Raw genomic sequence first — 20,226 nt, 5'->3', positions numbered from 1 at the left:
AGGGATCCAGGGCCTGCCCACCCTCCCAGGGATCCAGGGCCGGCCCACCCTCCCAGGGAATAATTCCTTCTCAATATCCCATCCATCCCTGCCCTCTGAGAAGCCATTCCCTGTGTCCTGTCCCTCCAGGTGCAGGACCCTGCACTTGACCTGCTGAACCTCATGAGGTTTCCTGCAATGCTGAGAGAACAACAAATTTCTTGGATTTATTTTATTTACTTCCCTGTGTTCGAGGTTGGGTGGGGCTTGGAGCAACCTGGTGCAGGTGAAGATGTCCCTGCCCATGGCAGGGGATGGGATGAAATGAGATTTAAGATCCCTTCCAAGCCATTCTGGGATTCCATGAATGCCAGAGCAGGGGTGCAGCAGGAGCCAGGCAGGTCCAGCAGGGTGACTTACAGCTGCCCACTGCTCACAGCTGTACAATAATTAGCTGTTTTCCAAATAAGAGAATCCTTTCAGACCCCATTATTAAGTGCTGTGGAAGGAAGTCACATCTGTGAGTAATATAACCAGTGTGAGAGAGCAGAAAAACCATCAAGCTGACAGCTTTGCATAACTAGAGCAAAAGTAAACCTAAAGCCCTGAATTTTGGGAAGCTCTTACACAATTCCTCCATTGCAGACACGCAGCAACCAGAGCAACCTCACTCAGCTTGGAGAAGTCCAGGAACTTCAGGTTCCCTGTGGTTTCTTTACCTGGATTGTAACTCCAATTGCTGAAGAAGCAAATGTTTGGTGGCATCACAAAGAAACTCCTTCCCAACCAAATTTTTCCATGTTCCTTCTCCCTCCTGGAGGACATGGGAGAACTTCTTTGGAGCAGCATGTCATTGCAGAAGTCAGCACACAAGCAGTAAAATTTACATATGTGGCAAAGCAGCACACATTCTTCATGTTTATTGGTTTGACAGCCCTGAACCAGATGCACTGAGCCTCACACCACGTGCTCCACAACTTTTCCATCAGAACAAAACCCAGGATGCAGGGAGCAGCAGAGAACGATCAATAACCCTCTGAGCTCTCTCCAACTTGAACTGAACTTTACAGATGAAACCCTGAGTGACTGCAACTCCTATTTGCTGCCTTGTTTATCATATTCATTGGGCAGCAATTTTCAGAAGGGTTATTTTTGTAAAGGAATGAGGCTGCAGGACATCAATCCACATCCATAGGCAATTGGGTTGGGATGCTCCAGGATGAAGGTCACTGACAGATGGACAATGCACACTCCTCTGTCCAGACACCAATTCTGTTATTTAGGCTGGACAGGAGGAGAAATTTCCCCCCAGAAAAGGTTGTCAAGCATTGGAACAGGCCGACTGCACACTCCTCTGTCCAGACACCAATTCTGTTATTTAGGCTGGACAGGAGGAGAAATTTCCCCCCAGAAAAGGTTGTCAAGCATTGGAACAGGCTGACAGGGGAAGTGGTGGAGTCACCATCACTGGCAGTGCTCCAAAACCACGAGGATGGGAACAGGCCGACAGGGGAAGTGGTGGAGTCACCATCCCTGGCAGTGCTCCAAAACCACGAGGACCTGGCACTTCAGGATGGGGTTTAGTGGTGCTGGTGCTGCCTGGACACTTCCCCTGGATCCCTGGCAGTGCCCAAGGCCAGGCTGGACACTGGGGCTGGAGCACCTGGGACAGGGGAAGGTGTCCCTGCCATGGCAGGGGTGGCACTGGGTGGGATTTAAGGTCCCTTTCCAACCCAAAGCATGGTTTTATGAAAAACTGGAAGAATTCTTATCAGCTTCTGCATCATCTCCACCTTTATTCTGCTCTTCCACTGCAATACCTATAATTCTGTATCAAAATATCTCATAATTTTGCTATTAGCTAGGAAAAAAAATACAATTTTTAGAGAGGAGACATCTGCCAACCTCTGCAGTTTTCCCAAAGAAATAAAACCGTAGGAACAACACTTGTAAGTTCACCTCACCAGACTGCTAAATACAGCAAACTGAAAGATTGCAATTTTACTTAAATTTGCATTAAGCAGCTTTCACACTACAGTAAATAATTCAAATATTTCTAATATTCAAATATTAGTAAATATTCAAATATTCAAATATTCAGTAAATATTCAAATATTTACTAACACCCCCAAAAACTCCTCTGGACATTGGCCTGACGTCCTAGAATTCAATTCATATCCATAATAATGAACAGAGAAATAAAATGGCAGAGAAATCTTGAGAATCAACTAGGCTTGAAAAAAAAAAAAAGTCTGTAGCAAAGCATTTCCATGCTCCATGTTCTCCCAGAAAACAATTTGTGTTTTCCAGAAAAGTCCAGAGAGCAGCCCCTGATTTTCCTTTCAGTATTATGGAGAACTGAATCCTTCCCATCAGAGCCCTATCTCTGATGGATCTCCTCTCCTCAGGTTTTTCCATTTCCTTCACTCTGCTTTTACAATATAAACCCACCACACCAATATCAAAATATTAACAATAATCCCCTCTGCATCTGATTTAGCAGGGGATTTCCATTAGGCTACAGCACGGAAGTCCTCACAAATTTTTTTCTTTTCCCTTCAAATATTTCTGAGAATCAAGGCAAAAATAACATATTCAGTTGGCAAATCGAATGTGGCCTCACACATGCTGCAATTGGATTTTTTTAAACCTGCATTAATCACGGAGACGTCCCAGTTCCTCCAAGAAAGGGGTCTCCAGATCATTGTCAGATTAAGCACGTGTTAAATGAGCTACGTGTGATGGAAATACAACCAACAGCAGGAAACTGCATTGCAATTCTTCCCCCTATTTCCCTCAGACCCCAAAATGGTCCCATTTCCACCATTTCCAGCCATTTGGAAATGCTGTTTAGTTCTTCACCCTTCTGTGGAGCTGAAGAAGCCACCCAGGCGCCTCAGGAGGTTCCCACACAACCTTGCTGCCATGCTGGGCTAGGAGGGAACCACACACTGCCTTCCAACACTAAAATTACTGTCAGAGGACCCCGGATTGCACCAATCACAGGAATTCTAACCCATAAAATCTGAATTTCTCAATGTATTAATCCACTGGAATCACTACCTGCAGGTGATTCCCTTGGAGGTGTTGACACCCACCCTGGCAGAGATGTGACCAAACACCACCTTGGACATTTACGTCCCATTCTCCACAAATTTATCCCCAAAACTCCGTCAAAGTCCTGACATTTGCATCAGCAAATGAGCTACAATTCACAAACACCTGCCCTACTGTGATTGTGCCATAGAATATCACCAAAAATCAACTCCAGACACTTGTTGAGGGATGATCAATAAATGCCAGAGAAGCTGCTTCTTCATCCTAATTACAGGAAAAAACCATCAGGCCTGAACTCCTAGAGTCCTTCTTTTGAGTATCTCAAACCTGCTTGCTATTGATTCAAGTTTTGAATTAAAATTCAATCAAAGCTTCAAATATTGGATTTAAATTTAAGGGGAATACATCAGAGTTTGGCAATTTGCTTCTTCATTTCAGCCACCCTTCCTGATGCAGTAAGTTTGCATCCTTCTAACAAAACCCTTATCAAACCCCATCAGGCAAAGCAAAAACCCATCATAAACCAATGTGTGCAAAATGATTTAGTGTCAAAAAGCCTCTGCCACTGATGAGGCTGCCCATGCCAGCGGGCCACCCATCCAAGGATTTCACTGAATTACAGTTCTCTCCACATCTCCTTAATAGTTTAAAACTTCCTGTATTTGTTTTACTGGGTTCTGCCTGTTTATTTGAAAGGAAACAATCCATTGTACGTAAAGAATATGGGAAAAGATATTAATAGTAAAGGTAATGCATTTCTGCACATATAGTGCAGGGTGGAGGGTGATTTTCCAACCTTATGGGCCTTGTCTTAGAGGAAAAAGCAATTTTTTAGTGTTTCAAGGCAGAGAAAGATTTAAGGGCTGTGAATAGAAGACAGGATCCATGCAATGAGAACAATCTAAAATTCTACTCCTGTTAATATCTTGATTAATAATCTGTATTTTCACCTTACAAAAGCTACTGTTCCAAGAGAACAAAGAGTTTATGTACTACAAATAATTTTACTGCAGAGAAGAAAGAAGTAAAGAGTTTGTTGGAATTTTTACACTAAAAGTGAAATATATTGAAAGTTGAAGTGAAATGTAGTGAAAGTTTAATACATTGGAATATTAGTATCACTTTGCTATACTGGAATAAAAGAGAGAATGAGAAACATTTAATTCTGCATTAAGTCTCTCTGCTTATTATGAAATGTCTAATTTATTTCCAAGCTAAAATACAAATTTTTCTAAAAGCTGCTTCCTCCTCTTGAAAAAAAAAAGAGTCCATAGATTTCTAACTAAACAGAATGGTGTGAATTCCAAAGAAATATGAAAAATATGAAGTTGTGGGTGCCCCATAATCCCTGGCAGTGCCCAAGGCCCGGTTGGACATTGGTTGGAGCAGCCGGGGACCCTGGAAGGTGTCCCTGCCATGGCAGGGGTGGGAATGGATGAATTTTAAGGTCTTTTCCAACCCAAACCATTCTGGAATTCTGTGATAAGGATGTCCCCATCCAAACACACCCCTGAAGGTTTGACATCTTAATCTGGGCAGCTGAAGATGTGACAAAGTTGTCCTGAAAACCAGGAAGCTCCTTGTCCAGAAAAGCAAGGGATGGCTGCTGCCCTCTGCAACCCACAGGGAGCTCTGACCAACATCTCTCATTAGTTCATGGAAAATAATTTCTGAACCAGGTAATGCACAATTCCAGTATCACTCCACTCACAGCATCCTCCAAAAATATGGAAAACTGTCAGTCCAAAAAGAGCCAAGTGTCTCACAGGTTTTAAATTAAGACAAAAGCTAATTTTTGAGGAAAAGATGTTGCTTAAACCCAAGAATAAAGTCTTGAAACAAAACAACCATCTTGGTATCTAATCTGATGTAATCCTGTCAATACAACCCACTAAAAACAAAGTAACTTTTAAAATTACCTCTAATGTTCTAAAATACAAGTCCTTTATATCCTGCTGCAGGTTCCTGTGGACTGAACAACCCTGACCTGGACACAAGACATCTCTTCCCCCTCCACAATCACTGTCCCTGCTGGGTGCACTTCTCCTTCCTACAGCATCCAAAACAAACTGGCAGCTTTCCAGCAAAGAGCACTGGAGATCCAGGTCCATGGAATTCTCTGCTGGCTACAGGAACAATAAACACCTCCCCAGCTGAGCCCCTTGAACAAGAGCTGCACTGAAACCCTGCAGTGCTCTCCTGGTGTCTCACTGCTTCTCTGAGTAAATCTAACCCTGGTTAAGCCAAACCTGTAACTTCAGAGGGTATGAAAACAAAACCTCCTCGTTTCCTGGCGCGGGGAGGTTTGGAAAGGAAATGTCAGACAGACTGGAAGCAAATCCAGGGTTAGTTTGGGGTGATGCAATTTCTTTACCTTCCGAAGAACTAATCCCATAAAAATGTGAAGGTACAGAATCAAACTGCATATTCTGAACATACACAAATATACACTGGCATAAACACTCAAAATCAGTGCCCCTCTTCCCTTATCCAAAGGCCCACTTCACACAAGCCCCTGAAAAACCAGGGGGATACGTGCTCACATGGAGCAACATTTGCTTTCTACGGCATTTCAAAAGTCTTCGAGGAGAGCAAACACGTAATTCTTTATTAAACAATCAAAGACAACAAAAGCAAGTTCCTGTTGTCCCATCGCATTATCCTACTAATCCTCTTTGGATGGCACCCAGAAGCCCCCGAAATGCCAAGCTGGGGAAGTGCCTTTCCAAGCAGTGGTCGCCTCTGGCTCTTTGGCTGTGGTTTCACTTGGCTGCTTTGGCAGACGGGAGCAGCGACCAATTCCCAGCACCCAGGGCTGGCCCCGACTGCCTGGTTTTACTGGAAGGGCACTGCAATTGTAATAAAGCCATTTTAACTCCCCTGGAAGGGGCAGGTGGGTTACTGCTCCTGTGTTCCACACTCAACAAGTGCAGTTTTCAACTCCATCTGCTGCTGACGCCAAGCCTGGATTGGAGCTGGTACTTCAACAGCAGAGCCCAGCAGGCTGTTCAAACAGGAATTCTGGTGTATTATTTCCTCCAGAACCTCTCCAAACGCAAGTAAACACATCCTGCATCTTTCTCCAGCTATTACTTATACAGGAAATTTAAATGGGCTGCAGGCACAGCAGCCACGTGGCACTTAAAGCATAGATACCACAATAAACCACATGTATATCAATCAGGATATTGATATCATGTGGTACCAATAGCACAAAGCAAAGAATAACACCTGATGATCTCTGAGGTGTTTTCCTACCCAAACAATTATCAGCTTCTACTTACACACAGCACAGAAGTGCGGTGTTAATTAGTTTTAAAAATTCCTGATCATGGTGGGGACACAGAGTTATTCAGGGCATCTCATCAAACTGGGGGCTGCCAAGAGATATTAAAATTAATTAAACAGGGTAAGGAATGGAGCAGCAAGGGAAGGGAAAGTGGACAGTGCCAGATATTCCTGGAATAATCAGATTATGGCAACAAGTGTGTGCACCCAGTTCATGGATACCTGCAAATCCCACCAGGAATGAGTCCAAAAAGCCACGAGTCCTGGTGTCACTTCCAAGGGGAGGGGAAGCACATTGTCCCTCCTATCCTTCCAAGGACCTACCAAAGGGATTAAGTCCTCCAGCTCCTCATTTTTGAAGCTGGAAATTGTATGGCAGAAGATTCAGTTAGAAGCACTACAGAGCAATGTGGTATTTTGTTGAATTCTTCAATATTTTAACATTGTCAGAAGGAATAAAACACTGATTTTTTTATACTTGTAATATGTTTATTTTAAAACAAGGAATTTGCTTACAAACAATTAAAGAAATAAATGTACTATAGAATAAAAAATCAAGAATCTTGTCTCGTAACAATTAGAGGATCCCCTCCAAAAAAACTATTTTGTTGTTACTGGGTTGAGTTTCAACAAGTCCCTTTCAACTCAGGATATACCATGACTCCATGAAATGTCATACAAAGGAAAAGTCATGGTGCAGTAATCTTAATTTTCCAGACGTGTTCATCACTTCAAGAATTAAATCCAAGGTGTTGGCCACATATCTAGTTATCTATATACAGTTACAATTCCCTCTGTGCTGTGCCAGAGCTGGGCACAGGACAAGAAGGGCATGGAGGGGCTGGAGTGTGGCCAGGGCAGGGAACGGAGCTGGGAAGGGGCTGGAGAAATCCTGAGGAGCTGGGAAGGGGCTGGAGAATTCCTGAGGAGCTGGGAAGGGGCTCAGCCTGGAGCCAAGGAGGCTCAGGGGCCCTTGTGGCTCTGCACAGCTCCTGCCAGGAGGGGACAGCCGGGGGGTCGGGCTGTGCTCCAGGGAACAGGGACAGGAGCAGAGGGAACGGCCCCAGGCTGGGCCAGGGCAGCTCAGGGTGGGCACAGCAGGAATTCCCCATGGAAAGGGGGATCAGGCCTTGGCACTGCCCAGGGAGGGTTGGAGTGCCATCCCTGTGGGTGTCACCTGGAGCACTCAGAGCTGGGGACAAGGTGGGGATGGGTACAGCTGGGACTCCACGGGCTGGGAGGGCTTTTCCAGCCTCAGGGATTCTGGGATTTGAGGATCTACTCCTTGAAAACCATCAAGGGGCTTGCTGTAAGAGTGTGTTCACACTTTTCTGTAAGAGGTTGTACTCTGAGGCACAGAGAAATACAAACTTCACTGCCCAAATCAGCACCTGACATAAATGCACACACAGTGAGGCTGGAGTGCTCGGCTCTTACAGCTCAGCCTGATGTAAATACATGGCAACTACTCCAATACAAGGAAAACAGATGAAATTTTAATCAAATGAGCCTTGTATCAGGTTCAGGGGAACTGAAAATGGGCTAAAAATGAAAAAAAAACAACAGCAGAAGAATGACTTTAATATTGGGTAACATTTCAAGTTTTTATCACCTAAATCCACAAAATTCCTGATCTGCTCCTGCCTGTCTTCTCTGCAGAGATGGAGTCAGGACCAGCTAAATAAAAGATAATGCAACTAGGCATAACACAATAAAAGATATTACCTTCCCAATGCATTATTGCTGCCAATTATAAGAATCACTTCAACTTAATTTCAAAGGCACAATCACCCTCAACTGTAACAGTCTCTTTTTTAAATTTCAAACAGTATTACATTAAGGCAATAACTCACCTTCCAGCTATAATATCAGTCTCCCTTATTGCAAAAATACATTTCATAAATACTTCTCATCGACAAGTCAAGCTAATTCAGGTTAATTTTATTGTATTTTGGTGCTATCTCACATTTGTGTGCAATTACCTTTATCATTTTATTGCCGTGCCAGAAAGTAATCAGAACAATTATTTGAAAAAGGAGGGGTATAAATTCTAAATCACACTTGCTGGCATTTTTGATAAAATAGCAGCTTTATCTCAGGAAGTGGCAGGGACATGGGATAAATCATGCATCAGTCAAGTGTAGCTGACCCCCAAGTGCATTGCACAATATCAGGAGTGCTTCAAAAGAAACTTTCCTATATAATCCATCATTCTTTATAATACCAAAATAGCTCTACCTGAAGAGTAGGAGCTGGAGAATAATAACAAAATAAATCTAAGCAATATGAACAAAACCATTAATAGTGCTCCTTAAGCTGAAGGAGAGTCAGGAATCTGAGTTGTGTGTGAGGAAAGAATTTCGCTGATATTTCTGAAGTGAGCAGAGCAGCAAAATGTGTATTAGGGATTCACTAAAAACACAAAATACAGGGACATATATACAGACAGAAGAGGTGTTGCAAAGATTTGTATAAAAATACAAGAGTATAGTCTTGGCACACACACATCTGGATTTTCCTATAGTTGTCCATCCCTGCTCGAGTCAGGACAAGGGTTTCACTATTAACAGAGCAAAGCATCAGGGTTAGTACAAGAATCCATTTACTAACTTCAAATTTAATTGTCAGAAATCCAGTGAGGAGCAGAATGACATTTAGAGTTTTCTAATGAAATACAAAACCCGCCCCACTGTCAGAAGAACAAACCCCCACCCAAATCCCTAAATATGGAGAGGTTTGGTCACCCAGAGCCCAGCCACCTTCCAGCCAACCCAAAGCCAAAACTCATCTCTGGTCACTGCAGCAGAAGCAGGGATGGAGTGGGAGGCACAGGCAGTGATTATGGAAAATTCCCACGTCTGCCTGCTTTCCCAAAGCATTTTTCAGCAGCCTCCTTAAAAACTGTTCAGCACATTGCACGGGTGATAATTGATTCCTGCAAATCCATGGCCAGGCACACGCTGGGTGTCACCCCAACGTGGGGCTGTGCAAACTGATCACACACTGAAAACAGCCCGAAAATCACCAATTACATCAGGACATAAATATTTAATATGCATCCAGAGCACAGGGAAGTGTCTGCACAGTCCCCACAGTGGAGTTGGAGTGTTTTACCTCAAACCTTCTGTCTTCCCACATATCAAAAGGGGAAAACTCCCTGAACAGCTCAAGCTGCACCTTTCAACTCCACGTGAGAGAGGGGGAAATGAAAAGGTTAGATAATAAATTATTAGTTTCGTGTCACTTGCCAGCTATATCACACCTAGCCTGCAATGAGAGGGAGCCAGGGATTCTCCCTCCCTCTGCTAAAAGGTGTTTGCAACTGGAAGATGCATAAATGTGACTAAAGAGATGATGGTTCAAAAGAAAAAAGTGAAGCAATAATTTATTTACCTGGATTTCTTCCTCAACCATTCTGCTTTACAAAACAAAACCGATTTGCTTTTGTAGAAAAGAGATAAACAACACAAACCAGCAAAATGCTCCTTCCTAAGCCACATGACATTATGTAAAGCAGATTAAAACCACAAGAGATGCCACTACTCAGACATTTAGAGCAGTGACAGAAGTTGCCAACAGGAATAGTTTGAAATGCAGGTGTGATTGCACCAGAAGTGTTTTCCTAGAGGAACATCACTAATGTTACAAAAATAGGTATTCCACACCAAAAAAAGGGTATTTGTGTCTTCAAAGTTCATTTCAACTATTTCAGGGAGACAGCTATAGACTAACAATGTGTTGATGCCCTTCTTTCAGCAGAGTAAATTGTCTGAACATTTGGATAAACATCCATGCTTCTTATTTTGCCACAATGTCACTGACCTACACTTACATCACTGAAGCATCAAGCCTCAAAATTAAGCCTCTTTTTCAGGGAGGTGTTTATTATTAGGGAATGGAAACAGCAACAAAACAGAGAGAGCAGCTCTGTCCTGTTATTTATGCTCTGAGGCAGATGGATACGTGCTGGGGAAAGGTCCACTGATGCCTGTTACCAACCATGACAGAGCTACAGAGATTTACAATGCAGCATCAATCTTGTCAACTGGATTCCTAATCCTGACTGCTGGGCACTGGGGAAAAAACAAACTATGTTACGTGAACTCTTTTGTAATGCTGGACTTCCAGTGGACACCTCCCTGCAAAGGCACTGCACTGGAAACTTACTTTGGGAACCAGCCTCGATGCCATCGTGGAGGAAAAGGCTCCACCTGGAAGGAAAAAAAACCAAAAAAATTCCCAGTTAGATCGTTAAATCTGAATTGCACAGGGAGAACTGAATATCCAGAATATCCACCTCTGTATCAGTTTTTAATTGAGCTCCAAGTTTCAGCAACGGAATTTCCAAAGGGAGTTTGGTTTTTTTAATAAACAACATGGAATTTTAATGTTAAGTCACCCACTTGTCATGAGTCAAACAAAAAAAATCAACAGATGGCACACTGAAGAGTTCTTCCACAACAAGCACTGCACAACTCTGATATCTGGAATAAGAATGCCTCCAAAGATAAAAGTATTAATTGAATAATTTTTTACAGGCTGTCATGTACTTCTAAGTGACTGAGTAAAACGAAGAGCCTTTTGTGATTTAGAAAATGCCACATATTAAGGCATGAAAGTGATTTTAAAGCAAGTGGTTGTGATATATTCTGGGTTTAAAAGCACAGATTTCACGCCCTGAGTACCTAAAACATTTTAACTTCAATTATTATAATCTAGCCTTTAACATTATTTATATAATGTAAAAACACAACTGGTTCCTTTTAGCTCTCCCCTTGGAAATAAAGGATATTTCCTATTTCTTTGGCATTTAGCTCCCCCCTCTATGTTTTTCTTTAGTGCCACTCAGCTAATATCACTCTGTCTTTGAAAGATGTGGTACAAACACTGTATTTTTTAAAACCAAGGAGATTAAGTGCCAAAGCTCAGCTTCACAGTCCTGACTCACAGCCAGCCTCGATGGGAACTGCTCCACTGAAATCAGGGAATCACCATTCCATGGGCAGGGATAACTGTATCCACTTCAGAAATGGTAAACCTCTTAAAAATGAAATTATATGAACATCCCAGGCTTTCCAAGACTTCTTCTTGGAGTCCAAGGCACTGACAGAACACATGGCCACTTCCCAGCCACTTAAAACCAAACAGCAACACTTAATCTTAACATTGCATCTTATTTAAGTGTTTAAAATTAAGATGAATAATTAGTATTTTGACTATAGTAACATGGCAGCCACTGCAAAGAGAACTCACGGCATTTTTAAATGCAGGTCAGGCAGATGAGCAATCTAATAGAACTACTTAAAATATCTGTGATAGAGCTAAAAATAAAATAGCAATTTATTTCTATCGTCAGTTCAGAGCTGGGTCTTTCAAAATGCTCAGCAACGCTCATTTTTTTTAGATCTTCCTGAAGGGTAAAGCTGAAAGTTTTGCCTTGATAATCAGATTTATTCAGAAGCTCATTTCAAACCCTGGTTGAGCTCCACCTGCTCACCCAACAAGGTTTTCCTTGGGTGACCAGAACTGGGTCAAACCAGTCATGTCCAAACCATGGTGGTTAGGAGATTTCTGACAGCCAGACTGGGGGAATTCATAACAAAAAAAAACAACTGGAAAGTCCAAAGCATCCCTCCAAAAAGCACCTCAGCCTTGCAGAGACTGTCTTGCTGGAGGAGGTCAGAACTTCCCATAAATAAGGGTTCTCCTGACAGTGACTTTGAAGGCAAAGTTGCTCTTTGGAGCAACACACATTGATCAAATTCAGTGATACCACTTCCATGGTGTGGAAACTGAGACACCAGAACCAAACCTCAAAAAACTGAAACCTTCATGCCAGCAATGGCTTCACCAAAAATGGGAATTCCCTCCTGCATTTGCAGAGTGGGATAAATAAACTGCGGGGATTGACGAGCAGTATGGGAAAAATAAACAGCTGACAATCCTCACTAGCCCAGAGCTGCCAAGGACCAGTGATATCCATCTCCATCTCTCCTGCCTCAGCTTCCCTTGGCCAATCCAGCAAGAGGTTCTCAAGCACTGGTGGAGCAGGATGCTCCCAGGACACCTGAAGATACACAAACACCTGCTCAATGGGGCAGGAAGCAAACACATCACAGTGAGCATCCCAAACCTCTGGGTGTGTCAACAGGCCACAAAGGTGAAGGAAAGTCAGAGGTGACATCAAAAAGAGATCCTTGAAGGGCAGGAAATCCTTCAGTTATGTTTTGCTCACGATCTAGAACAGAAGTCCTTGGGCTTTAGGATACTTCCCTGCTTCTTTTCCCCCAGGACTGCAGCCTGACGAGTACATGTGATGGCAGTAAGAACTTGGATTAATAAAAAGTATTTTTTCTCAGTTCATCAACTTTTAAACACTAAAGGAAGATTCTCCTTGAAGGATAAGTCCTCGGGACCCTCAACAGAACACTCTGGTTCAGCACTAAAATTAAAAACCAGCCATTACACCGAGTGACTATATGAACAAAATTCCGTATGAAAACATTTAAAGTACATTAGATTTTTGGTCAAGATGAAAGCCTGAGAAAGAAAAAAAAAATCCAGCAATCTATTCTAATTGGGTTCCCATGGTAACTGTACAATTGGGTTTTTCAGTATAACATCCCAAAGGCCCAATGCACACTTGTAAAATATACTTCAAACAGCCGGAATTGTTTTTACATTACAGCACTCCCAGGAAGATCAATTACTATACATCCCCACCCTAACTATTAGTGGCAGGAGATGTTAACACTATTGGCCATATTAACATAAGTCATGTAAAAAACCCCACATATCACCATCATTATATAAAACTAATTACACACTTCAGATTCATCAAACACGTTCCGAGTAATAAACCAATACCAGTCTTGTCACCAGATCATGTTTACTGAATGCAAGAAATCAACCCCAAATATATGCCAAAGCATTTTTGCTTCTCATATTGATCCCAAGGATAAACAGAATCAATCATTAATAATTACATTATAAGATGACCCAGAGGGTTAATCATATTCTTAGAAAGTCTCGCTGAGGAATCAAATATAATGGCACAAAAAGGCAACTGAAAAGCATTTAAATCCAGGGCCAGCTGCATTAACAATAATATAAAATAAAGCACATTAAACTCATGCAATCAGTGAAAATAGTATTATTGGTAGGTTTAAAAAAATAACAAAACAAGCATTTTTTACTTCCCTGTGAGGGTGGGCAGCCCTGGCACAGGGTGCCCAGAGCAGCTGGGGCTGCCCCTGGATCCTGGCAGTGCCCAAGGCCAGGCTGGACACTGGGGCTGGAGCACCTGGGACAGGGGAAGGTGTGGGACCAGATGTTCTTTAACCCAACCAACCCAAAAAATTCTGGGATTCTATGATTTATTTTAAAAGTTTGTTTCAGCTGAAGCACTTTGCCTTGTTGGATCCCAATTTCACCTTCCTAAAGCACAGCTCTGGCCATAGAGCCAGATTTTACTTCCATCCCACTGCCTAACCTCCAAGTTAAAAAGGAATATGATCCAGGCCCACTAAGCTGGATTCAAAACTAATTAATTCCTTTGTACTTCAGAGGGAAAAAAAAAAAAAAAAACAAAAAAAAAAAAAACCCCAAACCAACAACTGTGGCCAGCTTGAATAAACTCCATCAACCATCAATCTTTGTATTTCATGAAGTCAGCCAAGAACCAGAGGTATTTCTGATGTCAACTGTGCAAGGGATTTCCCTTTTCCCACACCCTTCCCACTACACCTCTGCTCATCCTTCAATCCAGCAGAGCAGAGTGCAGGGAATGTGAAGTTGTGGGAATTGTTTCTGCAGGACACGGGTGACAGCAGAAGTGTCCTGTCCCCACCACCAGCCCAGGCTGCCAAAGCAGGCTCGTGCTGCCCGTGTACTGCCACGTGCTGAACACTCATCTGCTGGTTTTATGATGTGAAACAGAAAAAATAATCTTTTAACAGGGCCTTAAGTATACTTTAGGTGTTTATTAAAAAGTGTAACTAATTAACAGACCTTCTGCACACTTGAATGTACAAACAAGCCAAGATAAGAGCATTGTTTGCCTTGTGCTGACTGATCTAAAGCACTCAGATAATTTCAGTATTCCTGATGATGATTATGCAGCAGCAGCACTGACAAAACAGCACTAATTCTTGCTATCTGCTAATGCAGGGTTACCTGGAGGGACCTAAATCTGCACGTGGAGCACAGAGATGGCAGCATTCACACAACAAAACAGCTCTGACTCCAGTGGGCTGTGCTAATATATCTATTAAAGTACTGATTGCATTGATCTGCACTAAAAGGTGGCATTTGTATAAAAATGAAAAGCTAAAGTGCATCCATCAGATCAAAACTCCAATTATTATTTATTCCCCACTGCCAAGCTGCTCAAGACTCCAGGCCATTGGTCAATGCTGCTATTTTAACTCCTATTTCACTCAAAACCAGAGAAGTCAGAACTTTTGTTTTAATGAAGTTCCCTCTTCTTCTTTGCAATTAAAGGTGATTTGCTCAGGTATTTTTAATAATCTTCAGAATCTCTGCTGCATCAGGGAGAATTTCAGCTGAACGTCCAAGTTTTACAAGTGACATGAAAAGATACCTGAAGCTATCTGTATCATTTAATTTGGCCCAGAATAAACTGATACTTCTGACAGCCACCAGGACACGGTAATTTAGCTGTGCAGATATAAAATAGTAAATAAGGAAACAACTCTAAAAAGTATTAACAAAAAGCACCAAAATAGTGACATATTCCAAATAACTTTTACAATTACTCAACTTCATTAAAATCCAAACACACACAAGCTTTATTGGCATTCAATAAATTGCCTGGACCATAAGCAGCTCAGTTTTAAAACTGCATTTTGCATTTATGAAGAATGCTTCAGCACAGGTTTGGTTTTACAGTTTGGTTGTTCCTCCAGCTGTGTGTTAAACTTCGTGCTGGCCCAAGCACACCTCTGCTGGGTATATGTCAGAAATACTAAATTCAACAGGGGTTTTTCCTTCCATTAGGAGGATTTTACCCATTATACCTTAAATCAGCACAATTACTGGTCAGTAACATTCCCAGCTATCAACAGAGGGAGAGAATTCAGGTCTGGAATTCTGCTGTAAGGACACCGAGCCTTTAACTTTTTAATTACAGTGTTAATGAAGTTAAAGCTCCCAAACCTACCCCAAACATATGCTAGAACCCGTCACTACCTAAAAGATTCCAAACCACCCAAAATTAAAACTTCATCCTCCATTTTCCCATCAGTTACATCCTCCTCACCAGTCCAGATATCTTATGAACACTGGGTAAACGAGAGAATTGCACAATCCGTCAATAAAATAAACGTATTTTCAACTCCTGTCCAGATGACTCAAGCTGTCAGTAAAAACTGCCACCAGCGCTGCGCTTGCAGAAAAATGTCCATAAATGCATTATTGCGACTGGCAGATCGATGTCCATAATAAAAACAAATAGAGTTAACAAGTGCTGGCTGCTCCGAGTTATGCCACGGCTGGGATGTGCACGCAGCTTCCCTGACAACTTCTGGGAATGGGCAGTGCCAGCTCCACGGGCAGGGAATCTCTGCAGTGTCACAGGGAACATTAATGCCTGCAGGGTGGATTTAGGAGCTCCACGCGTTCAGAATGTGACATGGGAATGGAGCTCCTGCTCAAAAGGCTGAACCCCTGCTCCACCATCATAGTGGGAAGGAACCACGGGAATGGAGCTCCTGCTCAAAAGGCTGAACCCCTGCTCCACCATCACACTGGGCAGGAATTGTTCCCTGGCACAGGGTGCCCAGAGCAGCTGGGGCTGCCCCTGGATCCCTGGCAGTGCCCAAGGCCAGGCTGGACACTGGGGCTGGAGCACCTGGGACAGGGGAAGGTGTCCCTGCCATGGCAGGGGTGGCATGGGTGGGATTTAAGGTCACTTCCCACCCAAACCATTCTCTGATATTGCTCTGTGAACTATGAAATAACAACTGAGCAGCAGAAAGGCTTTTTCTTTCAGAAATTAAGTGTAATTTACGTCAGATGTGTCCCAGGCAAACAGCTGACTGGTCCGGAGGCTGCTGTTTAATTCTGACACCCCAACACACCTGGATCTCCAATTTGTTCCCAGGAAGCTCTTCCAGCACCAACACCTGAACAACCACCCTGCAGCCCAACATATGAGGATGCCACCAGAGGAGGGGGATGAGGAAGTTACACACTGCCAGAGCAGCCAGCACCCTGAGGGTTAATTCACAGGCATCATCTGTCCTCAATCCTCCAAAATCCTTATTGTATAGGGAAAAAAACCCACCACAAAACCAGCCATCCATGTCTCTGACATGCCCTCCTTTGGATTTTTGGCACTATGCTTCTTCTAGGTGTTTCCCCTGCCACCAGTCAGTTTCACTAGAGCTGCTCAGGTGCAGCCTTTCCTCCTCACCCACACTTCCCATAACAAACATCCTGCTTTTCCTGCACAAGTCCTTAATTCAGCCATCCAGAACAACCCCAGGAGCCCTCCCAAGGGGCAGCAGGCCCTGATCCCCTGGTGATGCCATGAGCTGATCCTCTGCATAGGTGAAGCATTAAACAGTGGTGACAAGTTAATTACAGAGTTATCAGGAGGTAAAGCAGCCACGGGAACTCAAGTTGGTCTCTAACTACAACAGTTTCCTATAGAGCTTCTGTTCTGCTGCTGGAATAATTGGTGTAATGAACTTGTCATGGGCCAGAATGCAGACAGGAATTGCTAAAGCCAACTCACAAGCTCACACAGCCACATCTTTTTCCTGTTGAAACCTGAAGACTTCGGTAGAACTGTCCGCATTTGGAACATTTCTGCTTGAAAACAAAGCAAACAAAACTTTTGCTATGAAAAGACCATGTCACAGACTGACAACATTCACAAGAAAATGATGTTTTTAGACGTTTCCCACATTGAAGGAGTGGGTTTTGCCCCAGAGAGAATAAGCCCACATCCCCAACTGTAGTCCCCAGTGCATAAGGGAGTCAGGCAGTGCTTGGAGGCCAAAACCTTCACCAGGTTTACAAGGGAACTCTGTCATTCCAGCAGACCCCTCCAGATGATGACCCCTGTGCAGGGTGAGCACAAGCCTGGACACAAAAGGTAGCTGAGAAATGACTTGTCACAGCACCCGGGTAATGCCCCAGTACATAAAACCGAGATTTTTCAAAGTGGCACCCTGCAGAGACTGCACCTCACCATTCAATAAGAGCTCCACTCCGCAAAAATAAGATACACATCAACACAAATACGATTTATTTGGGAGGGGCAAATAAATTAAACATTTCTTTACATTTACCGTGCTTTAAAAGCTGCATGCAGTTACATTACTGCAACTACTTTAAAACACCTGCAGAGCTTGGCTTTTATACCAGTGCTGAAAGGATATTTTTGGATTAACATTAATTTGCTGTGTATTAGAGTGGGTCAGGCTGGGAGGGACCGCAGCGGCACACGCGGCCCCATCACCGCCATCCCCCAGCACATGGCACAGCACGGCGCTCAGACACTTCTGGAATATTCCCAGCGAGGAAAACTCTAAAACCACCCTGGGCAGGTTTCTGGGCAGTTATTTAGGCGCGGTTTACCCGCTCGGAGCCCATCCAGCAGCACTGCCGCCCGTCCACCCCATCCCCAGCCGCGGCCGGGGATGCTCCGGGGAGGAACCGGCCCTTCCCGGGGCAATTATTTTGGAGCTTCACGGAAACCCGCTGAGACACCAAGCTGCTGCCATCCACCCCCCCTTCCCCAGCACTGTTCCAAGGAAAACCAGCCCGTTTTCGGGGGCCGGGCTCCGCCGCAACCCCAGCGGGTTTGCGCTGCCCCGGCTCTGCGGGCTCCGGGGGCTGAGCATCCCCCGCTCATCCCCCCGCCTGCCCACCCTCCGGGCCGCCCCCTGCCTCTCCCTGTCAGTCCTGGAGCTCCGTGGCTGTCCCTGGGGCTCCGTGGCTGTCCCTGGAGCTCTGTGCCTGTCCCTGGAGCTCCGGGCTGTCCCTGATGTCCCCGGCAGCCGCGCTCCCCGCGCACCTGCCCGCACCCGGGGATGGCCGCGGCCGCTCCGCGCAGGCCGCGCTGCCGGGGCGGGGCCGGGGCCGCCCGGAAGCCGCAGCCGGCCGGGGGAAGGGGAAGAGGCAGAGCCGGGCAGTTCCAGGTGGCTCCGGGAGAGGGGCAGGAGGAGCCTGGGCCCTGCTCCCCGCTGGTGTGGCCGCCCCGGGGCGGGAGCGTCGCCGCCCGTGGAGCCCGGCTGGGGCTGAGGGCCAGGCCGCGCGTGTGGGAAAAACGCGGAGTTCTGTAAAAATCCACCCCAAAACAGCACTGGCACGGCTGGGGGTGTTCACCTGGAGAGAAAAAGGCTCCAGGGAGAGCTCAGAGCTCTTTGCAGTGCTTAAAGAGCTCCAGGAGAGCTGGGCTTGGGATAAGGGATGGAGGGGCAGGAGGCAGGGAATGGATTTAAACTGAAAGTGGGTGGATTGAGATGGGAAATTGGGAAGAAATTATTCCCTGTGAAAGTGCTGAGGGTGGCCCAGGGTGCCCAGAGCAGCCGGGGCTGTCCCTGGATCCCTGGCAGTGCCCAAGGCCAGGCTGGACACTGGGGCTGGAGCACCTGGGACAGGGGAAGGTGTCCCTGCCATGGCAGGGGTGGCACAAAGTGATCTTTAAGGTCCCTTCCCACCCAAACCAGTCTGGAATTCTGAGATTTGCAAAGTTATGGGTAAGGTGGGGACAGGGGATTAGCAGCCGAGTGTAGGAGAAGCATTTTGTAAATAGAATTCCTAAAATAATACATGGAGGAGATAAAAAGGAGTGGAATGCCAGAGGAAAGTGAACTTGCAGTGAGGTTTATTTGAGGTAATAAAACTCAAAAGAATAGGGTACGAAATGCCAGTAGAGTTTGCAGCAAGAAACCACTGCTTTTCAAGATGGAGAATCTCTCAGAGTCTCAGTCTGAGTTATGTCTGCAAAAATTTTATGGTTTTCTCTATATGATTCAGAAACTGTCACAAAATGAAGGAAGCCACTGGGAAAGGATCAGAACAATATTTAAAAAGTCATTGCAGAATTCAGGAAATCCTTTTTTTCATACGGAAAATTTGTAAATAAATACAGAACTAACAGCATTGAGGTAGTTAGTGCCTGTGTGTTAAATCTAATTCTAAAAGAAATAGCAAATAAATGTAAAATATGGTCCAAAGTGCAGAAGGTTCCCCAATACAATTGAAAATAGTTGTACTGGAGCAACTGACATTTACTGATGAGAAAATGAACCTTTTCCTTATTTCTAATGAAGCTTGGATTAATGGTCAATTAAAAGGTGCTGCCACTGCATGTGGCAGTGGCTTATGGGAGGTTGATCCTTTCTCTAAATAAAAAATCCAGCTCCGTACTGGATGGGATACCCTAGAAATAGTTATTCCAAACTGGCTGGAATATTCTCTCTGTCCTGATATCCTTGTCAGAAAAGTAGCCAGTTCCTGAAACTTTATTATAAAAGTGGAAACCTCCCCAAAATACATATTAATCTTCTCTGCCTCCTCTCCCAAGGTGATCTCCTTATTGCCTGGAGCATGAAAATTGATTATCTTTAATATGATTTTAGTTTGCATTATAACAGGCTTGAATAGGGAATGTAAAATATCCAGATTTCCTTAAACCCTACCATCTTGGGCTTTGGCAGTGGAGCCAAAGTTGTGTGTTTGCACTATAAAGGAAAGTTTCTCTGTGCTGTTTCAAACTTTGCTGCACTGGAACTTGATGAATTGTCACGTATTCCTCATTTATAAATGAGGTGGACGAGGTGCTTCTGACCAGTGTTCACTCTGCCCTCAGAATTATGAAAATCTTATTCAAATCTCTGCCCCTTCTGCTGGCCAAATTTGGATCTT

The 20,226-nt window shown here is 44.2% G+C and overlaps 1 protein-coding gene across 2 annotated transcripts in view; it reads right to left on the bottom strand.

Annotated features, from left to right (window-relative positions):
* MGMT (O-6-methylguanine-DNA methyltransferase) overlaps positions 1 to 18,427 on the bottom strand; it is a 136,936-nt gene extending 118,509 nt beyond the window's left edge. Inside the window, exons 1-2 of one of the 2 annotated variants that reach the window (XM_039731449.1) lie at positions 18,371 to 18,427; positions 10,492 to 10,535 (exon numbers count right to left, since the gene is read on the bottom strand). In XM_039731449.1, the coding sequence (XP_039587383.1) occupies positions 10,492 to 10,515 (24 nt within the window). In that variant the 5' untranslated portion in view covers positions 10,516 to 10,535; positions 18,371 to 18,427. The remainder of the gene's footprint in view (positions 1 to 10,491; positions 10,536 to 18,370) is intronic. The other variant, XM_039731451.1, reaches the window with a different exon arrangement.
* Positions 18,428 to 20,226: the final 1,799 nt, after the last annotated feature.

This window comes from Passer montanus, unplaced genomic scaffold (genome assembly GCF_014805655.1).
Source record: "Passer montanus isolate IOZ18808 unplaced genomic scaffold, ASM1480565v1 scaffold77, whole genome shotgun sequence".
Classification (NCBI taxonomy): Eukaryota; Metazoa; Chordata; class Aves; order Passeriformes; family Passeridae; genus Passer; species Passer montanus.
Note: the sequence above shows the minus strand (reverse complement) of the source record. Positions and strands in the feature narration are given on the sequence as shown.